The 16,240-nt window shown below is 52.1% G+C and overlaps 1 protein-coding gene across 3 annotated transcripts in view; it reads right to left on the bottom strand.

The window, feature by feature from the left end:
- Window positions 1–16,240, bottom strand: part of GRIP2 (glutamate receptor interacting protein 2) — a gene marked incomplete at its 5' end in the record, with an annotated part of 131,377 nt that overhangs the window by 48,798 nt on the left and 66,339 nt on the right. For all 3 annotated transcript variants that reach the window (XM_082663617.1, XM_082663616.1, XM_082663618.1), the window contains 11 exons: window positions 4,699–4,844; window positions 4,943–5,009; window positions 6,568–6,648; window positions 7,386–7,531; window positions 8,041–8,227; window positions 10,840–10,989; window positions 11,317–11,442; window positions 13,549–13,718; window positions 13,826–13,973; window positions 14,825–14,970; window positions 16,163–16,238. In XM_082663617.1, coding sequence (XP_082519743.1) covers window positions 4,699–4,844; window positions 4,943–5,009; window positions 6,568–6,648; window positions 7,386–7,531; window positions 8,041–8,227; window positions 10,840–10,989; window positions 11,317–11,442; window positions 13,549–13,718; window positions 13,826–13,973; window positions 14,825–14,970; window positions 16,163–16,238 — 1,443 coding nt within the window. The remainder of the gene's footprint in view (window positions 1–4,698; window positions 4,845–4,942; window positions 5,010–6,567; window positions 6,649–7,385; window positions 7,532–8,040; window positions 8,228–10,839; window positions 10,990–11,316; window positions 11,443–13,548; window positions 13,719–13,825; window positions 13,974–14,824; window positions 14,971–16,162; window positions 16,239–16,240) is intronic.

Genomic DNA, 16,240 nt, shown 5'->3' with positions numbered 1-16,240 from the left:
CCCACTACATCTCCCATTCCTCACCATTAATTCACCCATTCTCTCCAACATTAAGCCGGCCATATTCTCATCCAGTTTCACCCATTCTTGCAGCCACTAATACACCTCCTGCAGCCATTCATTCATTCATTCCCTCAGCCATTAATTCACTAGTTAACTTAGGAATTAGTTCACTTACTACCTCAGCCATTAGTTTATCCATTCTCTCAGCTATTAGTTTACCCATCCCCTCAACCATTAATTCACCTATTCCCTGAGCCTTTAATACGCCCATTCCCTGAGCCATTAATACATCTATCCCCTTATCTATAATATACCCATTCCTTCATGCCATTAACACACCCATTCCTTCAGCCATTAATTCACCCATTCCCTCAGCCATTAATACACTCACTTCCTCTTGGCATTAATTAATGCATACCCTCAGGCCTAACACAAACTTTCCTTCAGCTATTAATTCATCCATCCGCTCAGCCACTAACCCACCATTCCCGTAAGTCATTAATTCACCCATTTTTTTCTGCCACAAGTTCAGTCATTCTCTAAGCCACTAATGAACCTAGTTCCTCCAAGCATTAATTCACCTATTACATCAGCCATTAGTTCACCCATTCCATAAGCTACATTCGCCCATTTCTTAAGAAATTAGTTCATCCATTCCCTCAAACAGTAATACACCCATTATTCAGGCGAATAATGCACCCATTCTCTCACCCATTAATTCAGCCAATCCCTGAGACATTCTCTCGGCCATTAATTAAACTATTTCTTCAGCCATTCCCCCATTCTCTCAGCCACAAATACACCCACATCTTCGGCCATTAATGCACCCATTTTCTCAGGTATTAATTTACCCGCTGTGTCAGTCATTAATACAGCCAATGCCTCAGCCATTATTTCAGCCATTCCCATAGCCTCGATACAGCAATTCTCTGAACCATTAATACACACACTCCTCCATCCATTAATTCACCCATACCCGTCTGTTAATTCACCCATCCCTAGCCATTAATTCATCCATTTCCTCAGCCATTAATTTACCCATTCCCTCTACCATTAATTCACCCATTCTTTCCACCTTAGTTCACCCATACTGTAATCCACTAATCCACCCAGTCCTTCAGGCATTAATTCACACATTCCCTCTGCCATTAGTTCACTCATTCCCTCAACCACTAATACACCCATTTACTAGGCCTTCAATGCACCCATTCTCTCGGCCATTAATTCAGCCATTCCCTTAGCCATTAATACACACATTTCTCCATTTCATTTTTTTATTTTATTGTTTAAAAATTTTTTTTTGATGATGACCATTTTTAAGGTCTTTTTAAGTTGCTCCAATATTGCTTCTGTTTTATGTTTTGGTTTTTGGCCACGAGGCATGTGGGATCTTAGCTCCCCGACCAGGTTTCAAACCCGCACCCCCTGCATTGGAAGGCGAAGTCTTAAACACTGGACTGTCAGGCAAGTCCCTCTCCATTTCACTTAAATCATACACTCCGGCACCCATTCCCTCAGCCACTCATACACCCATAACCTAGGTCACTAATGCACCCATTCCTCCAGCCATTACTTCAGCTAGTCCCTCAGCCATTAATACAGCCATTCCCTCAGCTATTAATACTGTACACACATTCCCACGTCCATTAATTCACCCACTCCCGTATCCATTAATTCACCTTTTCTCTCAGCCATTAATTCAGGCATTCTCTCAGCCATTAATTCACCCATCTCTAAGTCATTAACTCACCTATTCCCTCAGCCACTAATATACTCATTCCTTTAGTCATTACTTCACACATTCCCTCAGCCATAATTCACCTATTCCGGCAACCATTAATACACCGATTCCCTAATGCCTAATACACCCATTCTTTTGGCAATTAGTCCACCCATGCCCTCATGCCATTAATACACCCGTTCCCTGTCTCATTTATAAACCCATTTGCTCAACCATTAGTTCACTGTTACCTCAATCATTAGTTCACAGGTCCCTGAGCCATTAGTTTATCCATTGCCTCATCCCTTAATATACCCATTCCTTCAGGCACTCAATCACACTTTCCTTTAGCCACTAATCCTCAGCCATTATTTAAGCCATTCCCTCAGCCTTTGATACACCAGTTCCCTCAGGCACTAATACATACATTCCCACATCCATTAATTCACCCATTTCCTCAGCCATTAATTGAGACAATCCCTGAGACATTAATTCAGGCATTCTCTCCACCATTAATTCAGCCAATCCCTCAGCCATTAATTCACCCATACCCTGAGTCATTAACTCACTTATTCCTTCAGCCATGAATACACTCATTCCCTCAGTCATTACTTTACACATTCACTCAGCCATTAATTCACCTCTTCCCTCTGCCATTAATACACCAATTCCCTCATGCCTAAAAAACCCATTCTCTTAGCCATTAGTTCATCCATTCCCTCATGCCATTATGGAGCCACTGCCTTGACCATTATGTAACCCATTCCCTAAGCCATTAATTCATCTATTTCCTCATGCCATTCATTTACCCATTCCCTGAGCCATAATACACAGATTCCTGAAGCCTTTAATTCACCCATTCCGTCTCCATTAATTCACCACTCCCCTCAGCCATTAGCTCATCCATTCCTGAACTCATTAATATACCCAATGCCTCAACCAATAATATACCCATTCCGGGCTTCCCTGGTGGCGCAGTGGTTAAGAATCCACCTGCCAATGCAGGGGACACAGGTTGGAGCCCTGGTCCGGGAAGATCCCACACGCCGCGGAGCAACTTAGCCCGTGCGCCACAACTACTGAGCCTGTGCTCTAGAGCCTGTATGCCACAACTACTGAAGCCCATGTGCCTAGAGCCCATGCTCCACAACAAGAGAAGCCACCGCAATGAGAAGCCCGCGCACCGCAACAAAGAGTATCTCCCGCTCACCTCAACTAGAGAAAGCCTGCGTGCAGCAACGAAGACCCAACGCAGCCAAAAATAAATAAATTAAATAAATTAAAAAAAATATATATATATATATACCCATTCCATCATGCCATTAAAACACCTATTCCCTCAGCCTGTAGTTTACTCATTCCCTTAGCCCGGTAATCAACCATTCCCTCATGCCATTAATTCACCCTTTCCCTCAGCTCTAATCCAAAGATTCCCTCAGCCATTAATTCACCCATTCCCTCAGCCATTAATACACCCATTCCATCCTGCCATTTAAACACCTATTCTCTCCACCTTTAGTTCACCCCTTCCCTCAGCCTTCAATTCACCCATTCCCTCAGCCCTAATATACATTCCCTCAGCCATTAATTCAGCCTTTCCCTAAGCCATTAACTCACCCATGCCTTCATGCCATTAATTCACCCATTCCTTCATGCCATTAATACACCCATTCCCTAAGCCATTAATTCACCCATTCCCTCTCCATTAATTCACCACTCTGCTCAGCCATTATTTCATCCATTCCTTCAGCCATTAATACACCCATTGTCTCAGCCATTAATACACCCGTTGCCTCCTGCCATTAATTTACCCATTCCCTCAACCATTAATGCACCCATTTTATCTACCATTAGTTCAACCATTCCCTGATGCCATTAATACACCCTTTCCATCAGCCTAATTCATGTACTCTCTCAGCCACTAATACACACATTCCCTCAGCCACTCATACACCTATTCCTCCATCCATTAATACAGCTATTCTCTGTGCCATTAATTCACCCATTACCTCAGCCATTAATTCACCCATTCTCTCAGCCATTAATTCAGCCATTCCCTCATGCCCTTACTCCACCCTTTCCCTCAGCCATTATATCATCCATTCCTTTTGCCACTAATACACCCATTCTTTCATGCCATTAATACACCTATTTCCTCAGCCATTAGTTCAAACATTCCATCAGTCATTAATTCACCCATTCCTCCCGCATTAACACATCCATTCCCCCATGCCAGGACTTCAGATAGCACCAACTGAGGCCATCTTCTGCTTCCAGAAATGTCTCCTTCCACTCAAACAGCTATTCTAAAAAGGACAGAAATGTGGAAGCAGCATTTAATAATAAAGATTTCACACACCACACAAAATAACAAGGATATGGTGGTGATGATAATATCGACGGTAAGAAAACCCCAGATTTCCAGTTTTTCTTAAAAAAATTTGAAAGCTGCCCACAAGTGATCCTCTTTCCCAGGGTAGGAGCTGGCAGCAGCTGCCCGTCTGAACAAGAGATTCTCTCCCCTTCCTTCTGTCTACCCAAACTGTATTGTTTTTCTTACCTTCAGCCCAATTCACTCACTCCTGTCAGCTGTCCAGCCTCAGATGTGTCTGAGTTTGCAGCCTCGGCTTACTCACAGCCACCCATGGAGCGGTACATCTCCCACCCCCACCCATTCACCATCCCATCCAATCATTTGCCCACAGTGGCTTTGCGCAGGGCTTGTTGGATCCAAGCTGCCATCAAACTCCAGCCAACCTCGCAAGGGCCCTTGGAGAAGCCCAGACCCGGGGGTAGGGAGGAATCTGCCATCCACCCCACTGCATCCTCATTCAAGGGGTCTCCACCAGCAGCCCCTGGGTGGCACCCACCACGCTCCCTCCTTGGCCGCAGGGAGCCCCGGACTGCCAGCTGGGCACTGTCTGGTCTGCGCGGGCAGGGTCGGGGGCTGGCGGTGGAGCGGTCAGGGCCCTCACCGGAGTTGTCCTCATCCTTGCGGATCTTCAGCTTCACCAGGTCCTCACACTGGCGCAGGATTTGTACAGCATCCTCCATGGGGCAGTTGTCCAGGCGGATGTTGTCGATGGCCAGCAGCTTGTCACCCGGCTCAAGGGTGCCCGTCCTGCAGAAGCAGGGTGAGGACAGGAAGGAGGCTGGCACACGCAGGCCCCGAGCCCATCCTCGTGGGCCAGCCCCCCGCCCTGCCAGGGGCTCCCCTACCTGTGCGCCACGCTGCCTTTCTTGATGTCGGAGATGACCAGGGGCTCCCCTCGCTTCCTGCTGGCCGCTGGAGGGAAGGAGCCATGAAGCCCACCTTTGGTCACTTCAGCCTTGGGGGGCCCAGGAGCTGGGCGTAGACTTGGAGCCACGCGCCCTGCTCCCACAGCTCCCTGGCTGGCTGACTGTGGGCAAATCAGCTCCTCTCTCTGTGCCTCAATTTCCCCTCTGTAAAATGGGGATGAGGCCACAGAGTTCACGGGGACATCAGAGATTAACTAGACAAAGTGCGACAACACCTCCCACGCTCAGCCCATCTCCCAGCAAACGGAGCTCCCTGAGGGGCTGTGTCTAGCTGGTGTCTGTGTCCCCAGCACCTGGCACAGGGCCAGGTCCCAGAACTAGGTGACTTCAACAATTGAGTTCTTCCTTCCCCTGCTGCAGGGAATGCTGGCTGCCACAGCTCACAGCAGGATCCCGCTGGGGAATGGCTTTTGGCTGAGGGAGCAGCCTCACCCAATAAAATGCCTGCACCCAATGACTGGTTCACGTAGTGGTGCCAAGGCAAGGCTCCCAGCCTCGGCTCAGGACAACTCCCGTGGCCTCCCCAGCAAAGAGCTCCCCGTGGGATTGGCCGAGCCCTCTACCGGGACTACATCGCAGCACAGCTCCTCCCTTTGCCTGGTCCTGAGGCCTCCTCCGCCCACAGGTGTTGACCCTGAGAGCCCTCCTCAATAAGGTCCCTGCAGGTAATTCCTAGCGTGAAAAGCTGTTTCCCAGGGAGCACGATCTAAGACAATGGGTGGCTGAGTTTTCCTGCAGAAAGAATCCATTTGGGCTAATGGGTTTTTCCATGAGTGACCAGGTGTAAGGCGGTCCTTCTAGCCCATGCAGCACCTTTGCAAATGAGACAAAGGTGCCCTTTCTAATTAGTCTGTTGAGAAAATGTTAGAAAACTGTAAGTGTACCTTGAATGGGCACCTTGTGTCCTGTACAACCTGGGCAACTGCACCTGGTTGCCCTGCCCAGCGGTTCCTGGGCTGGAAGAAGCTTCTCCCCCTCGATTGCTTAAACTCCCACCACCACTGACTGCAGGGTCCAGGGCAGGAAGGAGCTGCGGCAGCAGCCCTTCTGGACAGTTACCCCTCCGGGGCATGACGAGGAGATGGCAGGAGATGAAATCAGAGGACTTCGGCTTTTCCTGAGTGAGATGCAGGCTGGGGAGGGCTCTGACTGTTCCCATGCTTATGTATTCTACCTTTCTCTTTCCATTCTGCAGTCCCTCACTTTCATTCCTTTGACAAACATGAATTAAGCACCTACTGTGTTCTAGGCCTTTTCTGGGCCCTGGGAACACAGAGGCAAACAGAAAACTAAACCTGGCCTGTATGTCTGGCGCCTTACAAACCACTTCACTACCCCCGGAGACTAAAAAGGCCAGGAGATTCCCATTGTGCAGAATGGGAAACCGAGGCCTTGAGAAGCCTTGCCTAAGGACACACAACCGGGCACTGCGGTGGAGGGAAGCCACGTCAGACAGCCCTCCCTCCCACCCAGAGCCTTCCCGCCCGGCCAGGTGCTGGGCGTTTTCTCGGGGCAGGCGGAGAGCGTGCGGGGAGCGGACTCACAGCTGATGGTGATGCCCAGCTCCACGCCACGCCTCTTGGGCAGCTTCACGTGGAAGGTGCCGCTGCTCGGGATGACGGACTCTGGGTGCAAACAGACACACACCCACGTGAGACTCAAGGGAAGGGCCTCAGGGAGTCCCTGCCCCACATCCATTCTGGTCCAGTGGGGGGGGACCCCAAACAACCCCATCCTGCTCCTTGCACCCACAGATGAGGAAACTGAGACATGGTGCACTGACTTGTCGGAGACAAGCACCCATCAGGTCAGAGCAGAGTCAGGACTAGAACCCAAACCTTACGGCTGCCGCCTCTCCGGGGGCCCCATGGCCCAGCCCAGTCCGTTCGGATCCAGCAATGACTTACTGGACGCCTCTCATGGGCCGGGCCTCAGCTGGTGCTTTCACACGCTTTATCTCGTCTAGTCTGAACAACACCCCTTGTGATAGAGGATTCCATTCCCTATTTTACACTGGGGGGAACTAAGGGTGGGGGAGGAAGGGTCCTGTCCAAAGTCACACAGTGTCCAAATCACAGAACCAGAATTCTAACCGAGTTGTTTGGGGTTCTCTGCGTAAACCCTCATCCCACCCCACCCCCCAGCTCCTGTTCCACTGCAAAAACCCTCATCAACCCCCACACTGGCATGTGCAATTCCTTCCACCCCGGCGAGTGCCTTTCTCCCACCATTAGTGCTGGCGACACACTGCAAATGCGGGGAGAAGGATCAGGGCAGGGCGGGAGGTTGGGGGGAGCAGGGTAGTGAGAGGAGGGAGCACAGGGTCCCGAAGGAGAGCAGGAAGCTCGGGGCACCCACTCACCGGCAACGTCAAACTCCACCTCCAGCACGACCTTGTGGGCCAGCGCCGCGTCCCGCAGCAGCTGGTTGGCTTCCTCCATCGTCCCGTCCTCGGTGGCAACGCCATTGATGGCCAGGATGCGGTCCCCTACCTGCAGCAGCCCACACCTGAACCGGACAGCCCGGCAGAGAGAAGAGGCCCCGTTGGGAGACAGGAACATTGCGCAGGAGCAGGGCCAGGCCCCAACCTGGGCCCCGCCTCCCGGGCGGGGGTGGAAAGCTCAGCTCCACCCTGTGCCAGCTGTAGATCCTCAGGCAATTTACCACAGGACTCTGGCTAAAGTGTGACCTTGCTGGGCCTCAGTTTCTCTGTCTGTCCAATGCGGATGATGCCATGCCTTAGGAGATGTATATAGAGGACTCTGACTTCAGTCACACAGGGGTTCACGTCCTGGGTCACTCGAGTTGTGTGACCCTAGGCAGGTGAAATCAGCTTCTCTGAGCCTCAGATTCCTCATCTACAAAATGGGGCTGGTAACGGGGTTGACGTGATAGTTGATGAGATACAACTGTGCAGCCAGGCTTGGTGTATGACTTGGTTTCCCTGGCTGCCCGTAAGCCCCCCACCCCCGAATTGGAGAGTGGTAGGCCCAGTGGGTTGGGGGCAGTAGGCTCACCTCTCCGCCGGGCTGTCAGGCTCAATAAAACGCACGAGGGGTGGGGAGGACAGGGTCTCGGTGGCGAAGATGCCTCCCTGCAGCTGGAGACCGAAGCCGCTGAGGGGGTCTCCGCAGAGCACGACCTCGGTGGTCTCTGTGTGCACAATCTGGCCGCCTGGCCCCACGGTGCTGGAGGCCAGCGACACTGCGGGGCAGGCAGGCACGGCGCTCAAGGCACAGCCCCAGGGACGCCTTCCTGCCAAAGCCCATCCTCCCTCGGCCCAGACACCTGAAGTCAGAGAGGTGAGTGAGCGGGAGGCCTGACTGGCCCGGGGTGGGGCGGGGCAAAGTCGAGGCCCATTCTAAGCCTTGGTTTCCTCACCTGAGCAATGAGATCACGAGTCCCACCTGGCAGAGCTGTGGCAAGGATTAAGGAAGACAGCTCTCGGGACTGCCGTGTTGTAAAACAGAGGCTCTGAGGGTCGGTGATACTATGTCATGTCATGTTGTGTGATGTTATATTTCAATTTGTTTTATTATTATATCATATACCAAATATCACATTATATTACTGTTAGATACGATAGTATATATTATGCCATTTTTGGTAACAGCTTTATTGAGATACAATTTGGCTACCACAGTATACACCCACAGAGTGTACAATTCAACACTCTGTTTTTAGTATATTGAATACTTAGTACGTTCAAGTTGTACAGCCATCCTCTCACTCAATTTTGGGACATTTTCAATTCCTTAAAGAAACCCTGTTGCCTTTAGTTAATCACCCAAATCCTCCCATCTCTTCCAGTCCTAAGCAACCACTAATCTACTTTCAATGTCTTTAGAGTTGCCTATTCAGGACATTTCATATCAATGGAATCATACTATACACGGTCTTTTGTGTCTGGTTTCTTTCAATTAGCATAATGTTTTCAGGATTCATCCATGCAGCACATATCAAAACTCCCTTCCTTCTTGAAGCTGGCTAATATCTAACTGTATGATGATAGCACATTTTTAAAATCCATCCATTGATGGACATCTGGGTTGTTTCCACCTTTTGGGTATTATGAATAACACTGTATAAACATGTGTAAATATGTTTTTGGGTGAACATGACATATGTTTTCATTTTTCTTGGGCATTTACTTAAGAGTGGAATTTCTGGGTCATATGATAACTCTGTTTAACTATTTGATATGTTATTTAATATATTTTATTTTATATTCCATATATAAAATACATTTGTATTATTAATATGGATAAGGATATCGATAAGGATATCAATTATTAAATAAAACTTATTATATTTCTTTCTATTAATTATACTGTTGTGTCTTTATATATTATTTTCTTATATATTATATATACATTACAATACATGTAACACTTTATTGTTGGGTATATTGTGTTATTATATTTATATTCACTATTTTTTTCACTATTGATTTTTTCATTATTTCATTATTTTTTCACCTCAATGATAAGATTGTACCTGGAACACTGGAGGTGTTCAAAAAATTTTATTTAACTAATTAATTGTTATCATCAAGGAAGGAGACAGGTAAGGGGTCCCAAGAGTTCCCAGGCTCCATAAGCTCCTGCCTGTGAACGACACTTCTGAATCTTTTCACCTACACACCCCCTGCTTCAGTGGGTGACAAAGGTGCTGGTAAAGGGGTATTGTATCTCTCATCTGACTCTGAATTCTGTTTCCCTTTCCACCTTGGCTGCCAGGAAGCTCATATCCATATTTCGCTCCTTTCAGGTGCCAGATGACTTATATTTCTCTTTTCCCTCACCTGGTTCAATCCTAAATGGCCCAGTCTGACCTTCCGTTCTTTCTGGAGGCCTCCCCAACTCACATGGAAGGAGGCTGGGAACACTTTCAACATCAACAAAGGAAAGATTCTTCCCAGGAAAGATTTCAAAATTCTGGGCATTCTTGTGACTTTTGCTACTTCCACATGTTTCCTGCATTATCATTCATCACTATTTGTCTTTACATTTATTCATCTTTAAAAATACTTAAATACAGGCTTCGCTGGTGGCGCAGTGGTTGAGAGTCTGCCTGCCGATGCAGGGGACGCGGGTTTGTGCCCCGGTCCGGGAAGATCCCACATGCCGCGGAGCGGCTGGGCCTGTGAGCCATGGCTGCTGAGCCTGCGCGTCCGGAGCCTGTGCTCCGCAACGGGAGAGGCCGCAACAGTGAGAGGCCCGCGTACCACAAAAAAAAAAAAAAAAAAAAAAAAAAAAACCTTAAATACCTTCATTTCAAAAGGAACTATATATAGTGATCATAAATAAAGAGAAATGTTTATAAGCAAAAGTTAAGTAGAAATATATATCTAATAAAACTAAAAATTACTATATTCTGGATGGCTAGTTTCAGGCCTGTGTGTCTCTGTCTTAGGGAAAATTAACAAATGTCAGAGAGGTGGTAAAGACAAAGTAACACCACACCCTGGAATGGATCAGAGGGCTGAAGGAGAGAAAAATGAAATGGAGTTACTGTGAGACCTTCGTGCAAATCTGAAAAGGCATCCTTTCCTCAAGACACTTTGCCACCACCTGCTGGAAATTTTTCATAATAAAAATACAAGACAAAGTGTACAAAGTAACTGTCACCCCTCAGGTGTGCCCTTGTGCAGTGCACAACCTGCCCAACCATCCGCAGCAGCCTGGTGTACCACGCATGCTATTTGATGCCCCCCACCCACCCCCAGCCCTGCCCCAAATACCCCATACCCTTTGGCAAATCTCTCTCTCAGGCACAGAGGCAGCCCAGAGGGGAGGGAAGAGACCATGGCTTACATGAGCTCTTGTGTTCTCTTCTTCGCTGCCTCCTCCGTCCCATTGTGGTCCGGGGGCTCATGGGCTGGGATCCGCGAGGAAGGGTGCTGGGATTGGTGCAGGGAAAGGCGTGGTTCATGGTCGGTGAGGAAAAGGGAGATGAGGACAAGGCTGGGGGAGATGAGAGCACAGAACAATGAGCCCCAGCAGAGCCCTTCACCCTGCCTCAGGGAGACACAGGGATGCCTTCCCCCCTCCACCGTGCTCGCTGTGTGACCTCTGCGAGCCAGTCTCTCCCACTCTGGGCCTCAAAGCTTGCAGGGTTTTCACAGACCTGTTGAAACCCAGCTTCCAGACAGGGGCCCATCTCGTCACTAATGTGTGAGGTGATGCTGTGAGGACCCCTGACTTCTCTGAGTCTTGGCTTCCTTCCCTATAAAGCAGGCTCCAGCCCCTCCCTAGGAATAGGGGAGAGTGACAGCGGGGAGGGCACTTTACATCGGCTCTGGTCCTGGCTGGCAGGGGTGGCCCAGGTGGGTGTCCTGCAGTGGCCAGGCCGGGGGCTGTGGCAGGAGGGCATGCAGGGGTCCCAGCGATGTGGCTGCTCGCTCCTCTGCACCTTCACTGTGGCGGAGAAAGAGGAGAGACAGACGTTGGGGGCTGAGCAGGTCTGGATCACCACACCCATGAAGGATGAGCTCCTGCCCGCACAATGAGGGGAGGAGAGCAGGAAGAGAAGATGCAGAGTTTCCCAAGCCAAGCCAGGCATTCGAGATTTTGCCGGCACGTCCTGGATGCCCACCGTGTGCCGGGCACTGTGCTCAGGGCTCAGCCCGAGAGGCAGGGACAGGAGAGGGAAAGCTGGCTCAGATCAAGGCCCACAGCTGGGAGGTGCTGGAGGAGCAGGATGTGAACCAGGCTGACTGGCTTTGGAGCTCAAGAACTGACCGGTCAGCTCCAAGGAGTGCAGTTTGCCGACGATGACCAGCTGCAGCACCTTCGGAGTCTGCCGCAGTGCTGCAGCCTGGGCCGGGGGCTGGGCACGCAGGGCACCAGGGCCTGGCATTTCTGCCCCGCGCTGGGCTCTCGGGGGCCACCTGGGTCCCTGTTGGGTTGGCCCAGGCCTGCCCGGACCTGCATCGCAGTCTGAGGCTGTTCCCGCTTCCTCCCCTCCACCTTCCACAGGCATCAACCCCAGCGAACTCTTTACTCCAGCTAAGCATCTGCTTCCCAGGGGACCCCGCAGACCCTCTACCAGATCCTGCCCCCCTCACATCCCCAGCATCCCCCTCCTACCCACTGCCCCAGGCCCTGTACTGGTTCTTCCTTCTGCTGCAGGACTTGTGGGGGGATGTCCAGCCTGGTGCAACATGTTCTTGGAGGGATGGGTGAGGTCTCCCGGTGATCTCAGCCCACTGACTCTGCCTCCCTGTTTGGTGACTCCAACCCCACCCGGGGGCTGGGCCACCTCTGGGGCTAGCAGCCGGGTCCAATCCTGGCTCCATCACTGACCAGCTGTGGGACTGGGATAAGTCACTTAGCCCCCCTGTGCCTCATTGTCACATCTGTAAAATGGGACAAATCCCTAGGGAAGCTGGGAGGATCAGAATGAGTTAGCACGTATGATGTGCTTACAGCAGTGCTGGGTGCTTAGCAGAGGCTTATTCAGTGAGAGCCAGGGGCACTGTCAGCAGCTGTGTGCTCTTGGAAGGACCTGCCCTACTGGGCGCCTCAGCACCTCTGTACCAACCTTGTAGACTTGTCATGTGGGTGAACCCACATGACCCGTGGGAAGCCCAGGCACCACAGCAGGGGGTAGGGGAACAGAGGACGGGACTTCAAGCCCCAAAGCCTCCTCCATCAGCCCCTGCTGTGGCTTGTCGGGGTCCTTACCGACCCTGGCAGAGACCAGAGATGCCGGTCCTCACACATCTGATCTGCAGAATTTTTCTCTTCTGGAAGATTGGGGTTGCAAAGGGTGGGGCAGGCAGACTCCATCCTCGCCCCCCTCCCCCACTGTGCCCCAAGGGCTGGAATTCACAGCCTGACCCCCTTGACCAAGCCTGTGCACTCGGGGTCTTGACGCCTACTTACAGATGAGGCAGCTGAGGCTCAGAGAGGCAAAGCACCTGTCCAGCTGTTAGGGACGAAGCTGGGATGTGAACTCGAAACCCAAGGGTTAGGCTGCTGGAAGCACTTGCCTGCCCTGAGCAGGAGGCTGCCTTCCTCTGACCACCCTCCAGCCTGCCCCAGGCCCCCGCTCTGCCCTCTGGGACCCCAGACCATCTGCTCCCTCTGCTCTTAGAACTGCCCAGCGCCTAGGTCCCTGGTCCAAGCTGGGAGCCCCGACCCCTCACAGGGGTGGCTCTAGGCCCTCCGTGACTGCTTGGCTGCCTCCTCTGGACCTGCCGAGGGCCCTGAGCTGAGTCCAGGGTCCAAACTCTGAGTAGCACAGGGCACAGAAGACTGTCCCTTCCCTTGTTCTAGCCCTTATACTTCTATTAATATAACCAGTGATGGAACTAGCTTTTGGGCCAACCATGCCAGCAAGCTGTCAAATCAAACACCCAAGTTGTTTATCCGCCCCACCTCCCCACCCTTAGCTGCTGCACTTGACAGTTCGAGCTTCCCTGTGGGAATGGACATTTGTTCCAGTAAATGTTAGCCTGCCCAAGGCTTTGGTCCATTAGCCTTCAGGTTTGAGCTCTGAGGTCTGCCAAGGGGACCCACCTGCCTCTGAGGGCTTCAGGGGCCGCCGACTCTGGGGCGCAGGTAGGATCTCCAGCCGCACTTTCTCCGACACGCTAGCCAGGAGCTTGGTGGCTTCAAGCAGCGAGCAGTGTTCAGTGCTGGTGCCATCGATGGACAGGATGCGGTCTCCGGCATGCAGGGCCCCACTCCTGGCCAGGTCAGGGAGCAAAGGGGGAGGCTGGTCCAGCCGGACAGAGCTCTGGGCAGCTCTCCCCCTGCAGCCCCCACGCCGTGGCAGCTCTCAGTGGGTGCCCACCTGTCCACCACACTGGCCGGCTTGATGCGGTCGATGGTGATGACTGGATTGTTCCGGTGGGAGCCGGTGGTGAGCGAGATCCCCAAGGTGGACCCTGGTGTCTTGGTTATTTCCACTATCAAGGGCCCTGAAGCGTTGGCCACTGTGTCTGGTAAGTGGAAGGAAAGAAGAGTTTGAGATGCAAATATTGAGCACCTTTCTCCATCTCGACTTAACCCTCACTGCCAGGGAGGGATCACTGCACCCACTTTACAGACAAGAAAACTGAGGTGCGTGGAGGCAAAGACCTCGTCCAAGGTCACACAGCCACTCAGAAGCAGATGAGGGGTAGGAATTCAGGTCTCAGGGGCTCTGAGCCTAGGCCTTTGCTGGACAATACTAATTTGCTCGCATATATTCGAGAGCCGACTGAATACACGGAACTGTGGGTTTCACTACGAGCATTCCCCCTTTCAGAAAACGGCATCCCATTCACCCACCCAGTGGCTGGAAAACAAAACCCTGCTCCTCCTACTCTCACCCCCACCCCCATGTCCAAACATCAGCAAACCAGGCCAGTGGACCTTCATTGTACTTCCCGAATCTGACCCCGTCTATCCCCCAGCTCAGCCCCTGGCCCAGCCACCATCACCTTTCTCTCACCTGGACAGCTGCAGATTAGAGGGCATCATGCAGCCTTCCCATCTCTCTCCCTGATTTTTTTACACACTTATCATCATCTGACACACTCTATATGTGATTTATTCCATCTATTGTCCGTCTCTCTCCACCAGAATATCCCATGCGAATGGAGACCTCATCTGTGTTGTTCTCAGGTGGATCCCCAGTGCAACAAACAACACCTGGCAGAGTATTACTACCCAGAGAGGCTCAGAGAGGCTGTGACTGGGCCAAGGTCACACAGCCTTTGCAGTGGTGAGGATCTATACCTGCTACCCCCTTCCCTCTATCCCTGGGCCTCTTCCTGCTCCAACCCTAGCCCTTAGGCCCCCAACTCACCTGGAATGGCCACATCATACTCCACCTGGAAGAGTGCCTCGTGGCTGCACTGCCGCAGGGTGGCCAGAGCAGTGGCGTGGCTGGCCCCATGCAGCAGTATCCCGTCAACGCTGAGTAGCCTGTCCCCCACCTTCAAGGAGCCCTCCCTGTGGGGAAGGGCCCGGTCAGTCAGCCTCACCCAGTGCGAGCCAGAGAACAGAGGGAGGGCAGGGTGCGGGAGAAGGAGAAAGGGACAGAGCGGATGAGGGAAGGAATGCACATGTGGGTGAAAGAACCAGGGAGGTTATGTGGAAGCAGCTGAATAACTGAAGCGGGCACTGAAGACGGGGGTCGGGTCAGCTCCGACCCCTCCCAGAGGCGCTTAATAAATTCAGTCCCAGCTCAGCCCTCCAGCGTCTGAGCTGGAGATGCCCTTCGAGGTCACCACCAGGGCCCCGACAGGGTCCCAGCCCTGCCGGGCCACTCAGCATCAGGGGCGGGCAGTCTGGAGGCTTCGAGCTGCCAGCACAGCGGTCCCTGCCCAGGTCCCCACCCTGGTTCTCAGCAGTGATTCTGGGCTGGTGAGAAACATGCCTGGGAAGGAATTCCACTGGGCCCCAGGGGAGGGGCATGAGGTGTTCACCTTGGTTTGGGTCACATCCCAGCTCTGGAATGCCTGCCCAAACAGGTGGCCAAAGCTATTCTGGGAGGTTCTATGAATAACTCATCACAGACCCGTCCCAAGGTCAGGTTTAGATTTCTGACAAGGCCTTTCCAGGCATTTCTTAAAATGGCCAGGAATCTCCCGCTGGGAGGTCATGGGGTCAGGAGTTGGAAGCTGGGTGTGTTCCTACTCCACTCTCTCCTCCTGGTGCTTCTGAGCTTCTGAGCGGGGCTCAGGCAGGGCCAGGCTGGCAGCGCAGCCAGGACTGGGGAAGCTGCATCACAGAGAACCACAGTGACGCTGGTCACCATGCCCCACACTTCCTTCACAGCAGCTCTTAGGGGCTGCACTATTGGACCCACTCCACAGACAGGAAAATGAAGGCCAGGGAAGGGGTAATATGACACTAAAGCTCACTCTCCATCCCCATCCCGCCCCCGCCCCGCCCCCCCCCCCCCACCGCCTCGAGATAGCAGGACCTTGGGGAAGAAAGGTTGGGGGAAGCTCTTATTTGGGGTTTAGTGCTGGCTCCACCAATAATCTGCTGAGCGACTCTGGGCAGGGGTGTCCCCTGTCTGGACCTCAGTTTGCTCATCTGGAGAATGTGTATGATGTCCCTTCTGCCTTCTTCCTAGGGGAGCTGGGGGAGGGCAGTGCAGGGTGAGGCTGTAAGCTGCATCCCGGCTAAGGCTCACCTGTCGGCAGGGCCGCCGGGCCGCACGTAGGTCAGGACGAGCGGCCGGGACTTGTGCCCGTCTTCATGAGCACCTCCT

Source organism: Grampus griseus (genome assembly GCF_964374135.1).
Source record: "Grampus griseus genome assembly, chromosome: 10".
Taxonomy (NCBI): Eukaryota; Metazoa; Chordata; class Mammalia; order Artiodactyla; family Delphinidae; genus Grampus; species Grampus griseus.
This window is presented reverse-complemented; position numbering and strand designations above follow the sequence as displayed.